Here is a 14,080-nt window from a genome sequence, read left to right as displayed (position 1 = left end):
ATGCAGCTACACTGTGCCGCACAAGGGAATGAAGGGGTCTCTGACCCTCGCAGACGTCTGTCTCGGGATCAAAGCGAAATCCCGTCGAACACTGGCAGGAGAAACTCCCCGGCGTGTTCCGGCACTGACCATTTTCGCAGAGCAGCCGGTTCATCAGACACTCATCGATATCTGAAATCACAGACAGGGACGCGTGACGACACTGGCTTTTGAGATCGAGGCTGTAGACAAGGACATTACAGAACAGTCCACCCACCAACGCAGCTTTTCCCTGTCAGGTCTACTTCAAAACCTTCATTGCAGGTGCATTTGTACGTCCTCAGCATGTTCTCACATACTCCGTTCTGACAGATGTCAGGGTCGAGGGCACACTCATTAATATCTGCAAAAACAATAAACCGCTGAACATATCGGCAGGAAAAAAAAACAACAACTTGGTTTCAAGGTTGTCAGGTTTGAGCTTATGTATTACATTACCTCGTCCATCACCGGTCGTTCCGATGCCAGTGGGGCACAGAGCCAGGAACTCGGCTACAAACACACACACCACAGTTTGCTTGAAAAAAGCAGCAACAACAGCAACAGAAGTAATATCACATTTGCCAAAAGCCATTTAATACCATGTCATTATCCATTTACACGCTTTCTCATTTAGCCTAGATGTGTACAAAACAGGCTCTTACTGTGGTGCAGCTCTGGCATCTTTTGATACCGAAACCTTAATTGGCACAACTAATGAGAAGTGACTGGATTATGTGTGTGTGTGTGTGTGGTTGTGGACATGGGTTTGTGTGTTTGGTGGCTGTCAGTGTTTCCAAACTGCGGGAATCACCGTCAAACAACTTAACTTCATATTTTTGTGAAATCTAAGCTGGCATGCAGAGGAGATGCAGTGTTTCGTTTGGTCATCCTCACATCAACGGGTGTGTTTCGAATTATGCGCAAACTGTGTCTGTCTGCGTTTGCATCTGTCAAGCAGCAGGAGGTGGTTCTATATGTGTAAAGGTTGGGGCAATTTGAATAGCCGTACCAGAGCTTTGTGGTGGGCACGGTTGGCAGGGCTCTCCGTAGGCGTATTCTGTGCTGGCACAGCAGCACTCCGACTTGGTCACAGCCCCAAAGAGAGGCTTAACACACTGCCCTCGCTTGTAGCCGCCGTAACACGTACTGCGCATGTGCGTGTCTGTTTGAAACAAAAATAAGACAGACAGCATGTGTGTGAGAGACCGAGATGAGGAAAGAGATCTCGAAAGAGACCGAAGACCAAGCAAAAGAGAGAGAGCGAGAGAAAGGGAGGAAAGAGGCCGCAGCTCCGTAAACAACAACACTGGCAAAACAAATGGTCGTTCTCTTTTCACAATATCCAGGGATTTGAGGAATTCTCTCGCACTGATATCATTCTGACAAATGTTCACATAGACCAAACAACAGCGTTTCGACATTTCTCACACAAAGAGATATCATTTATGAAAATGCAAAACAAATCTTTCAAAGGGCTCCTCCGTGGGACCGGAGCAGAAGGAGGGACAGAAAGTTCTTTGAGTGCTGATCAACATGTGCTCAATAACTGCAGCAGCACAGGTTGATGGTAACGGTTAATGTGACGTGAATACTCTCTGCTTTATCACGTTCATCTTTGCTGAATTTTAGCACAGAATGGGAAAAAATATGTACGCTTGCTGGTAAACATCTGTAGACAGTTGTGGGATGAACCCATCTTACAAGTACGTTCAGTCTGTGCTTTCAGGTTCTTCGAAAAGTGGAACAAACGCTTTTATCCCCGGCTTGTCCTTTGTTGGTTAAAACGATCACATGTACTGAAGTCTTCGCCAAAGGACTTTAAGTTCTTTTACTTATTTCTTTCTTAATGTGCTGGTTGTTCCTATTAAATATGAACAAATTTTCAAATATTGACATCATGGTATGTACAAGTAATCAAAAGCAAATTTTCAGTCTGCTCTAAACAGTTTCAGACAATGTTTTCTGTTCTTGGACTTGTGCAGTACAAAGTCTGGAGCCAACCATCATTTTTCATATTTTCTTACAAAGAGCCAGATTTCTTGTATTTTTTTAAGGTCTTCTTGAGCAGTAGTTGTCCAGTCTTAATGGAGGTCTTACAGAGATTTCTTTGAACATTGGCTTCTTTTTCACTCTACACTCCTGTTTATGTGTTGTTTTCTTTTTTGTTTGGTTTGGAGATAAAGTATCTGAATTTCAGGAGCGGGACCTCCAAACACGCTCCTTTCGATTCTTATCTATATATATGATCCCCCAGTTCGACAAGGTTTTCGTGCCCCAGCCTCCCTCCCCTTTTCGATTCGTTCACTTCTTCACCTCTATGTAGTACATGGGGATCTGCCAGGCCCGAGAGCCGCCGCCAGTCCGCCTTCGAAAAACCGAAACCGCAGCTCCAGGACGTGGGCCCAGCGAGTGAAAAGGCACATACTAAATAAAAAATGCACCTCAAGGGTTGAACCAGTGTTGTGTCTACACATAACAGACAACTTAGCAAAGAGACAATTTTAAAGTGTATCTTTATGCACCTTGTTACTAGCAGTCTATCAAATATACAATCTACAAAAAATGTGAAAGATAGTAAAGTTTAATGGGTATAAAACTGTTATTCTACACCAACAAGGTGATTTCCATATATAGCCAAGCACTTTTCATATCTTGGTATGCTGTGCATAGTGTTCTTAGAAACTTGAGGAAGTGAATGAACTTTCCACAGAAACAACTTCAGCGAAAAGGTGGCTTTCAAGAAGTCATTATTGAGGAAGGGGTACAGGTATGCCAAATTACACAAGAACTGGACCAAAAATCTGTAGCAACAGGTATTTGGGAGTGATGAGTACAAATTTGAAACTTTAGGTTCTTTGGTTCATTGGTAAGTACAAACGTCAAGAGGTACAACCGTCATAGATTGGCCTCCCAAGTGCCCGGACCTCAACGCTGTTGAAACAGTGTGGGATCATCTTGACAGAGTACAGTCCAAAAGGCAGAAGAACTTTGAAAGAAGAGCTTTGAATGTCCTTCAAGAAGCCCAGAGAACTATTCCTGGAGACTACTCAAAGAGATTACAAGAAAGCTAAATAAGAGAGTTCAGGCTGTGTTGAAGAATAAAGATGGTCACACCAAATATTGACTTATTAGAATTGTACAAACTCAAGTTTTTGCTTTATTTTTTAAAAAAGAAGAAAAAAAGGTGGGATTATTCTTGACTCTTGATCACGCAATTCACTCTAGTTCCATGTACTCACCAACACAGACCCGTCCATCCAGGCCCACTGCCATCCCAGCCATACACTCACAGCGGAAGGATCCCTCAGTGTTGACACAGTGGCCGTTCATGCACATGCCCGGAGTCTCACATTCATCGATGTCTACAAATAGAGACAAGAAAAAACAATATCTATATCAAACTATATACCTTTCTCTTCACAATATTAAGAAGTAAGAAGATAAAACAGATGGAAATAAATAACTGATTAAAAAATTGCAGCCACAACTCCTAAAATTTCAGCTTTGACTCCAGCTAAGAAAACGTTCTCTGTTCTCTTTGTTTTCTCACTGTGTTACAATAATTACGATAACGAGCATACACCGTGATAAAGCATGCATGCTGAAGTCTGTGTTTATGTACGTATGTGTATGATGTGTATGTGTGTGTTCTGTTTGGGTGTCTTGGAGGACAGACAGACTGCGGAGAGAGACAATGAGGCCCCAGGGCCTCTTCAGACTACACATTTCATTAATGGCTGCATACATCGGCACATTTCAGCCGCACTCTACTCTCCTGTTTATTTATTCTGTAATGACTTAACCAGGTCAGTGTCTCTGAAATCAAACGTCTGTGTCTGAGACCATGAAACTCTAGTTAGCATCTAAGGTTCGATATAGCTTCTGATGTTGGCATATACAATAGTTGTTGGCTATTACAGCATATTAAAGCACGTAACAAGAAAAAGCCAAATTGTTTTTTCTTCTTTGCACTCAACAAGTTTAGGGCGGCCTGTCTGCTGAAATCTCAAAACAGGCGGGTCCCAACTATCCAACTATGTCCAACTGGCGTGCAAGGAAGCAAAGGGATTTTTCCAAGGCTTTTTAGGGGGATTTTTTGCCCTGTGTGTTAAGAGTCATATAACAGAGCAATTAACATGCCAGAGAGGTAGTCATCCTCCAAGCTAGGCGAAAATGCAGTCAAGAGAATATCTTACTCAAAATGCATTCTGCTGATGCTTCACTTTGTGGGCTTTTGGACAAACGTACCTACACACATGCGTCCGCTGGTGTCGAGATAGAACCCAGGTTTACAGATGCATCTGAAGCTCCCATCTTCATTGATGCACAGTCCATTGAGGCACATGTTCCTGATCAGACACTCATCCAGGTCTGTGGACAAAGGGAAACTAAATGATTTACCCTAGTTTACTCTAGTAACACTAGAGGTTTACTCTAGTAACAATTATTTTCAGTGATTGTGCATGATTTCACCCATTATGGTTCATGCTTCCACCACCTCTAACATATCCATGGTCCATTTGTCATAAATACTAAAGGAATCTCTACTCCATAGAGTAGTAAGTGACCAACATGAGAAGTTAACAGACCTTGACAGTTTTTGCCATCTTGAGAAATTTCAAATCCAGCATTGCAGACACAGTGGAAGCTGCCTTCAGTGTTCACACAGCGGCCATTGTTGCAAATACGACCATTGGCCACACACTCGTCCAGATCTGGCAGGGAAAAAAGAAACAGACAGCACAATAAACATACACACTCTTAAAGTGCGCATATGTTGCATGTATGTAAATGTGTAACCTCGGCACTCGGTTCTGGTTGAGGTCGACTGGAATCCAGCAGGACACTGACAGATGTAAGATCCGTCTGTGTTCACGCATTCTCCGTGCGCGCATGGGTTCTTCTCGCATTCGTTATCATCTGGAAAGCAAGCATGAAATTTAACAGCCAAACGCATGCACCTTGAGTTTCGTGTTAAGAAAACTCGTCAGAACTCACCGATGCACTCTCCCCTTCTGTCCAGCCTGAAGCCCATGTTGCACTCACAGCGATATCCAACGCCTGGCGTGGGGATACATCTGCCATTCAGGCAGAGGTTACGAAAGGCCTGGCACATGTTGGTGATATTCTGGGTTTGGATAATTACGGGACCTGATAGAACAACATCACGTGAGCGTTTCGTCAATAAAACATGAGGTAATATAACGAAAAATCTTATTTTTGTTTAGTTCGACATCTTAATTTACAGGAAGTGTAGCCAACACACCTGTTTCTGGCATATTGCACATATAGTTTTACATTGCCAGATAAATCTGAACACTACATTAGCACAGTATAATAGTTGTGCAAAACAGTTGTGTCGGAATTTTTAAAGCCAAAGATTTTGGACATGTTGAATAGAACTCTAAATACTACTATGCAGTTGGGTAAGGATGGTTTTTTTGAGAAAGCACACTCACTGCCATTAATTTTTTAGTTCAACGGTACCGGTTGTTTGTATATCAAAAGTTGGACGTTGATGGCAACCCAAGGTCAATTGCAGGTTGAACATGCGAACATGAAGCAATCACGGGCAGAAAGCTGGGACATACCTGGCCTAGGTATAGGTATAGGTTCTACAGGTGGTCTAGGATAATCAGGCTGCACAGGTTGGACAGGGACCTTGATTGGAATTTGAGGAATGTCAGGTCCAGGATATGGAACTGGGTAGATGCTGGGTATGTCAGGGCTCCCTGGGACACGATCAGGTATCGGTGCACTGGGTATCTGAATGCACAGTTTCTGGTGCTCTTCTATAACAAGCATATTTGAAAAACAGATAGAGGTTAGCGCTGAATTGTCTAGCGTGTGTGCGAATATGTGTGTACAAGTGAGTTTGTATGTTAACTTGCATTTTATTCTTTGTAAAGTTTGTTTTTGTTGTTTTCATTGTAAATCTCCATAGATTCTTACAGATTTATTACATTTTTATTAAGAGCACTGATTTTGAGTATAATTAAATAACAATGCCACAAAGATCACAATACTTAAGCCATGTGAATGACTGCACCTGTTCCACGGATGGGGCACATTTCAGGGATGGACCCATCAGACCAGCAGCGTCCACTATCACAGCAACACTGCATTTTGGTCAACAGCTGTGAATTTTGGTTGGCGCAGCGCCCGTTCAGCAGGCTGGTGTAGCAATACCCACCACGAGCATCTGTGGGAAACAACACAGCAGGAAGTCGGTTAAACTAACCGCGCCGCATGGAATATGGCATGTGCTGTCTGCGTGTTGAGCAAATTGGCAAGAGTACAATCAGAAAAAAAAATGTTGTTTTTGCTTCAGATTTTCCGTCATTTGGAAGGTGGAAGCCACTTCCAATAGTCCTCATTTCCTATTTATATGAACCCTTCCTTCATCCTGCAGTTTTTGGCACTGTGTGCCAGCATGACTCACACTCAAGTTGCGCATTAACATAAATATATCATGTTTTGTTTCACACCCAGACCATCCGGGGCCGATTTCATGTGGAGAAAATGACAGCCTAAACTACAGATCGCTTGCTCCAGTTCGACAAGATGTCAGGCACAGAACTGCTCGCAAGCAACCACGAGGTCTTAAGGGGGTCGGGCGAGAAGTGTGACTGCATGAGAAACAGACGAAAATGTTTCGGGCAAAAGTTTTCTGGAAACGAAACACACAGACATTCCTTCCTCAGGAACACGCTCTCCTGGGGGGAGTAATGTGACTGCATGGTTGCATATGTTTGTGCGTGTGTGCTGTATGCACGTGTATGTGTAAGAGGCTGCTCTGACCTAATTTTTTTTCTGCTCTGGTTTTAGGGTGAAAGTGAGCTTAACTAGGAAGCATACAGGAGTTTTCTTTACGAAGACGCACATACAGCGTTTTCCAGCTGTGTAGAAAGTCACCTGGAAATAAGACTTCATTTTACTTCTCTCATCACGTGCTCGCCACAGCTTGAAGAGAGTTTAACTCAACAAGCGACTATTGACCTAAATTCTACCAGCTGGAACTTTGGAGAGTTTCCTTTCTCTGCTTTCAGTGCCAAGAAGAACCAAAATAGAGTGGAAAAAAGGAAAGAGAATGAAGCAGCATCTTTTGCTTTGTCTCCTATTTTGTCATGCCTAATAATGACAGCAACTATAAACCAAAGCAAATCACACACAATGAAACTTGCAGCTCTTTGGAGTGGGAAAGGTGACGGGGGACTCACCTATACACCTGGATCCATCCACTGAGGTATAAAAGCCCTGAGGACATTTGCAGAAGTAGCTGCCGACAGTATTAGAGCATTCACCCACACCACAAATACCTGGAATGTTTGAGCACTCGTCCAGATCTGCGAAAGAGGAGAGGAGAGGAAAGTGAAAACTATCTTGAAACGTGAATTTCTCCAAAACTAGAGCGTGCGTTGGCAGGAACAATGGAAATGAGGCATTGTCACAGGATATCAAATCCAGGGACCTCCGTACCTCTTCTGTTAGCACCATTAAACTCCAAGCGCACACCATGGAGCACAAAAGTCTGCAGGAATAGCGCTGTGACTTCGACACATTTGAAATATTTCTTACAAAGTGCAGACGTTTTCCAGTAATTATTTCTGGGCATTAAAATAGCACACATAAAGTAAAGAAGTGCCCAATTACCTTTCTCTGAGCTTAGGCCTTGAAATTGTTGTATACACGTCTAACGGACAATACATTTCACAGGATTGATTTAGGCCTATATTTGTGGACGAGTAGTAAAAATTTTCCAGCAAAAGCATTAAAATCCATGTGAGTCCCACAGCAGAGGGAGAAAAACGTGTTTTTATCAAATAATCCTGAAACTGAGTCTAATTAGGATTCATGGTGCAGATTAACCATGTTGATTACAACTGACAGCAATAATTAATGCTAATAATGATTCTTAATATGGTGAAACATTCAAAGCAATAAAACAGAAGTACTGTAAAGAAGAGACGTAAGTTAAAGATGAGTATTTCAATAAAACTAACACATTATTAGCCTCCCAAATCTAATGTTCATACCAGACTGAGTTAGTCTGGAGCAGCAACTTACATAGTCTAGCTTTAACATTTGTATAGAAGGGGAAAAATTCTTTTCAAAATTCATCAGCATTTCTTTCAAACATCAAAATTGAGTGTTACATGGGGTTACTGAGAGAAACCAGAGCGCTGCTTTGCTTTAATTAGGCTTTTTTCAAGGGAAGGGCAAAAATGTGGCTTATGTGTGGTCTTTCCTTACAAAGTAATAATCAGACTACCACGACTGAGGTGAAGTTAACCACATCTTGGCGGATGTGGCTTTTAACTGTCTCAACTTTTACGGATTTAAAAAATATCCAAAAGTCTACTCTGTCATTCAAGCTGACACCGAAAACCAGACAGTTCATGGCTTCACTGTTGCTTACCTTCACATTTCTGCGAGATCTCGTTGAACTTGTGCCCAGCGGGGCATTTACATTCAAACGATCCAACAGTGTTGATACAATTTCCGCCTTGACAGATGCCAGGGATGGCCTGGCACTCATCCACATCTGTACATGCATATCACAGAATGAATACTCTAACGGCGAAACAGCAAAAGGACACAGACGTTATTGTGGTAAAATAAACTTAGAAGAGGAGCAGGAAGTGAATACACATGCTGACCGAGTTTAACGCACAAATGTGAACAGCCTTGGATGTACATGGGTCTGTTTTTACAGTCTCTCTCTGACTTTCCTGAGATCAACAGCATGACAAACGAAAAGAAACAGGGGGAGAGGAATTTCTCCAGCAGAATGAACAAAAACTGCAACCAAACTGGTAAAAAAAACAGGAATGAAGTGAATATAGAAAAAAAAGGCTGACAGTAAAGCATCAGGTTCGATACATTTATGATCACACGCACATGAAGACTAATGTACATAAAGATATTGCTTGAAAGGAGGGCCATGATGACGCCATTTGTGAGGTGACCCAGACCATCAGGTTTGTGCAGCTTTCTAATCTGTTACTTTGTCAGTGACGCTGATGATTAAATGAAATTCATTTAATGAATGTGACAGACTAAAACGAAGGTCTCAGGCTGGAAACCTACAGGAGGCTGTGACCTGATGCTGTCTCAGAGTACTCCATGTTCCACTGGGTCCTGGCTCAGGTCCGCCTCCCCTGCGGAGGTTCTGATGTTGTTGGGTCTGGAGCAGGCAGACACAGGGCCGTCTTACCAGAAATGAGCTCTCCCACGTGGCACCACCACTGACCCGTGTTACTGACTCTGACAGTCCCGCCGCAGCGGGCGTCTGCGGGCATTCCATACACATGTGGGAGGCACTGCCACCCACCCCAATTTAACCCAATTAGAGCTAATCCTCTGGAAAAGGGATGGTGGGCAGAGCTCAGGGGGTGACAGAGGGAGGGGGTGAAGGCAGACAAGGAGGGAGAAGGAGTTAAAGGAAAAGATGGCAGCAGCAGCAGCAGCAGCACACTACTCAAAGAAAGCAGAGGGTAGAGGGAGAGTAACAGAGAAAAAGAAAGATAGGAAAACAGACTGGGAGGCAGAGACACAGAGGAATAGACTTTACCTTGGCATGCCCCGGTGCGGTGGTTTGGTATGAACCCTCTTCGACAGGGGTGAGGCTGGGCTGGGCACATCTCACAGGGGTGACCCCACGCCCGTCCCACTGTGGCGCAGCACAGAGTCTTTGTGCACACAATGCCCGTGAGCTGTCCTTGACACATCTGGTTATTTACTGAGGCAAAGCACGGCCCGGTGCGATAGTCTGCAGAGGTAAAAGGGTGATTTTTTTAAACCCAAAGCAAAAAGACAGGTTGTAAGATTAGGCCAAAAAAAAGGTTGAAGCTGGAGCTTAAAATCACAGAATATGAACATTATCCTGAGTGAGTGAGCGAATGGCTGTCTGGCATACACAAACGCTCAAACTCAATGTAATCTCACATGACATCTACAACACACTTAGATTATAAGTGATAAAGGGCCTGCAGAGCAGACGCTAACGCACTCCATAAAGCATGCATTGTATTTTCCTGGCATTTTAATTGGTCTGGCTCTCAGGTGCACTGTTCGTGAGTGTGTGTATGTGTGCGCGTGTCTCTGTGAGTGTGTGTATGTGCGCGCTTGTCTGTGTGAGTGTGTGTGTGTATGTGAGTGAGTGAGTGAGTGAAAGAAAAAAACAAGAGATAGGGAAGAGGTCTGGAAAACCTTTTAAAGTTGTGTGGGCGGCTATGGAGAGCAACGGACACAAGCAAGGACAAGAAAAATCAGTCTGTTGCTTCTATTATATGATCACCGGCTCATTAGTTACCTTTGCTACTGCTATTCTGTAAAATGTCACATTTACCATCAGCAGTTTGCTACCTTTTGCGATTTTCTTAATAATCCACAATCTAGGGTATAGATCATCATCCCTAAAGCCACCGGAGGCTGGCTGGCTGGTAAGGGTGTGTCTGTGGAACACAGTAGGTGATTTCCACACTAGCTACTACAGCCTAGAATTAAAACTAAAAGGCTAATAATAAATATCAGAGTGTAAAGAAAGTCCCTCCATCAAGACTATTCATCTCTCCTTCCCTTCAAATCAGATTTCCTAGAGCCGACTGCTTGCTTTATCTAACCCCTCTTTTTTCCACTCTCTCCTTACAAGTCCCCAAGGAGTTTACACAATCATTTACTCTTATCAGGTGAAGGCCTGGAAGATGAAGATGGAACAGAGATAGGGGCACAGAAAAAAAGGGTAGGAGGGGGATACATCTTTCCCAAAAGAATCTGGACATGAGCCAAAGACAAAAATCATTTCCACATTTCACAGCAGACAACAGACAGTAAGAGGAAAAAGGGAGACCAGTTCCAACAGCGCAGTCGTTTAAAACAAACGAGACATTGTGAGTTTCCCATGTGGACCGGGGCCCAGCCCAGTCCCGTCACGTGCACCCCAGCCTCCACCGTCTCTCTGCCTCTGGCACCAGTACTGTGTGAAACAGAACTGGGTCATCTCTCTTTCTCACTCCCCTCCTGCTCAGGCTCAATTGGAGACCGAATGCTTTTGATTCTTTGTCTACTTCTCCCTCCAACAAGCAGCTGAAAGTAGCGCAGTGCATTTACTCAAGCCCAATTTGAAGATACTTGTACTTTACTTGAGTATTTCTATTTTGGAAAACCTCCATGAGACACTCCAGGATAATGTCTCTTTCTTGAACAATAATAACCTGAAAGTTACCAAAAAGTCAACAATCAGACTGCAGGCTAAACACGTCCCAGTGCGACACTCCCATGTTTTGCCACTTTTAATTTCCAGTTTAATTGATTTAAATTTGTGCTGAATGTTGCTCCCTGATTGCTCATAGGATATGAGAGGCTGGGCTGCAGCCCACACCTTAGATGCAATCTGAAAGGCAAACGAGGGCTCTACCTCGTCATTGGTTTAATTTTTCATGCTGTAGTACATTCATGTACCCTTATAAAAACAAATCCAAGCACACATTGTAACACGACTTCACCTTTTTGCAAAAAATACTATATAATGAAAAAGAAATAACTTACATATGTTGTACAGCAGGGGCGATTCTAGGTTCAAAAGTTTAGGGGGGCTTAGCTCCCAATCATAATGTCAGCAGTTCCTAGTAATTATTATTAATGGAATATGCTGTTTACAAATGTAATCAACCCTTTTCACATTTACAAACCTAAATTTACTTAGATACACATTACAGTGTTACCTTCAAATGCAAACTATTTTAGGGTGGAGCCTTTAGTTAAAGAAGATAAGGAACCATTTGTGCCAAAGGAGACAAGATGAGAAACATGCACAAAACATGCAGTGTTTTAATCACATAGAAGCAGCCCACCAAGTCATCAGTCACATAAAGTAGCAATATTCAGTACAGACACTGGAAAATCACCCCAGACCTGCACATGAAGCAAATTGGTAACAAAGTTCTTTTACCAATTCACACAAACCCTTCATTTATTATGCAGAATCAGCACAGGAGAATAGTGTTACAGTCTGTCACATCAGTGTAGTGGCAACCATCCTGTTCATGCCATGTTTACAGTGGTATGAGTCCTGTAAAATGCTACCATTCATATCAATACGCTCTGTTTACAATGTCCTACTGCAAAACATGCAAAGCATCCATGAAGTACATGAAAAACTACTTTGTGAAAAATAACTTTTTTTTTTCCAGCTAACTTCACGATTTGCTCCCTCATTCTTCCTGTCCATCTTCTTCACTCAACTAGAAACTAGAAAATACCAAAAATATAAATCTTATAGTAATTATTACAAGAGCAAGTGGTGGATCCAATACACTGCTTAGTTCTGTGAAATCATCATCAATGAATGTGGGCAAACAGAAGCTACAGCTTTATAATTTTGGGTGAATTTGTCTACATTTACTCTTGTTTCTTTTTGCTCTCTCTCTTTGCTATTTTCATTTTGCTCTCTCCCTTTTTTCCCTCTCTATACTCCTCTGTCACTCTTTGTACTATCACCCAAAAACTAAACATTACAGTGAATAAAAGACATACAGAACGGATCGATATCAGTTTATAGCAATATTAAAACTGAATACAGGCTTTTGCTGGACATAGACAAGTAACATCATTTTAACTTGCTGTCACCTGGATCTGGAGTTGTACTGTAAACAAATACTGAAGCCCAATTCAATCAGAACAGGAATGAACATTTTTTAGCAAACAAAAGTAATAAAGTATATCAGCTCCATGGCTGGCAACTCCAAATATGTTTTACTCTACGTTAGCTAATATTAACACTATTTAGAGAACAATTTAAACAAAACAGGCACTTTATATGCACAGCAATGCAATTATGAGAAGAGTTTGAACTTTTGCTATATTCCAGTTAAAGTGTGTTTTAAATCTGCATCATTGATTTGTGTGATTAGATTACGTCTTCGTCTTCTTTCTGCCGCAGCAATGAAAGTCTTATTAAGCGATTAATGACAAGCCAGGCTGTTGAAGCAGCAACACCTCTGTGTGAGCGCACTGTAACATCATGACATCAACAATACTGGACATAAAACCTGTTTTCATCCTATCCTGTAATGTCATCAATAGAAAAGTTAGGGGGAAAAAGTTATTAATACTATTAATATTTTTTTAGGAGTGCTCTGATAAAAAACGGGCGATTGTGGCTCAAAGAGTTGGCAGTTCGTCATGTAACCAGAAGGTTGCCGGTTCGAGCCCTGGCTCGGACAGTCTCGGTCGTTGTGTCCTTGGGCAAGACACTTCACCTACCGCCTACTGGTGGTGGCCAGAGGGGCCGATGGCGCAATATGGCAGCCTTGCTTCTGTCAGTCTGCCCCAGGGCAGCTGTGGCTACAACTGTAGCTTACCTCCACCAGTGTGTGAATGTGAGAGTGAATGAATAGTGGAATTGTAAAGCGCTTTGAGGGCCCCGAAAAGCGCTATATAAATGCAATCCATTATTATTATTATTATTATTATAAACTCACCTATGTGAGTAGTAAATTAAAGCACTTCCAGCAGTTGATTGGCTAGCCACAGCAGAAATAACGAAATATCGAAATAACTAGGTAGCAGAAAAGCATGTCAGTATTAAAGCCTAGATAAATAATTCTGATATCAATTCATCTATAATATTTAGCCCTTCTAACATAATTCATGTTTTACAAGTTATCCTCTAATAATGAAGCTGCCAGTCAAGCGATCACATCTGATTTGAATAAATGTCTCTTCATAACATTTTTATTGAAAAAAGCAGCTAGACTGCAGATAGATAGCAGTGGAAAACAAGTTACACCAGCAACCTAACAAGACACTTGCGAATATGAGATTCTGTAAATGCGAAGCTGTGCAGCTTGCTTGCTTGCTCTAGCAGAGCTTGCCAGTTCTAATGTGGGTCGGATTTGTGAAACTAAAAAATTTCATCATTTGCAGTCATTGTTAAAATATGTTGGAGGAGAAAAATGGTTGAGCAGACTGTAATTTCTGAAGAGTGGAGATGTGTACATAACCTTTATTTTTTTTATTGCACAGAAGGACAAGAATGTGATGGTAAAGTAGAAAA

General features: G+C 42.2%; 1 protein-coding gene across 1 annotated transcript in view; it reads right to left on the bottom strand.

The window, feature by feature from the left end:
* The window catches only part of fbn1 (fibrillin 1), a 63,390-nt gene that overhangs the window by 37,719 nt on the left and 11,591 nt on the right, over window positions 1-14,080 (bottom strand). The window contains exons 7-20 of the mRNA XM_085152890.1: window positions 9,596-9,793; window positions 8,441-8,566; window positions 7,242-7,367; window positions 6,071-6,223; window positions 5,613-5,813; window positions 5,020-5,172; window positions 4,822-4,941; window positions 4,611-4,736; window positions 4,270-4,392; window positions 3,261-3,383; window positions 1,031-1,183; window positions 478-531; window positions 257-382; window positions 46-171 (exon numbers count right to left, since the gene is read on the bottom strand). Of these exons, the coding sequence (XP_085009016.1) occupies window positions 46-171; window positions 257-382; window positions 478-531; window positions 1,031-1,183; window positions 3,261-3,383; window positions 4,270-4,392; window positions 4,611-4,736; window positions 4,822-4,941; window positions 5,020-5,172; window positions 5,613-5,813; window positions 6,071-6,223; window positions 7,242-7,367; window positions 8,441-8,566; window positions 9,596-9,793 (1,908 nt within the window). The remainder of the gene's footprint in view (window positions 1-45; window positions 172-256; window positions 383-477; window positions 532-1,030; window positions 1,184-3,260; window positions 3,384-4,269; window positions 4,393-4,610; window positions 4,737-4,821; window positions 4,942-5,019; window positions 5,173-5,612; window positions 5,814-6,070; window positions 6,224-7,241; window positions 7,368-8,440; window positions 8,567-9,595; window positions 9,794-14,080) is intronic.

The sequence above is a fragment of the Neolamprologus multifasciatus genome, chromosome 1 (genome assembly GCF_963576455.1).
Source record: "Neolamprologus multifasciatus chromosome 1, fNeoMul1.2, whole genome shotgun sequence".
NCBI lineage: Eukaryota > Metazoa > Chordata > Actinopteri > Cichliformes > Cichlidae > Neolamprologus > Neolamprologus multifasciatus.
The sequence above is the reverse complement of the archived record's forward strand: the minus strand, read 5'-3'. Positions and strand labels throughout refer to the sequence as shown.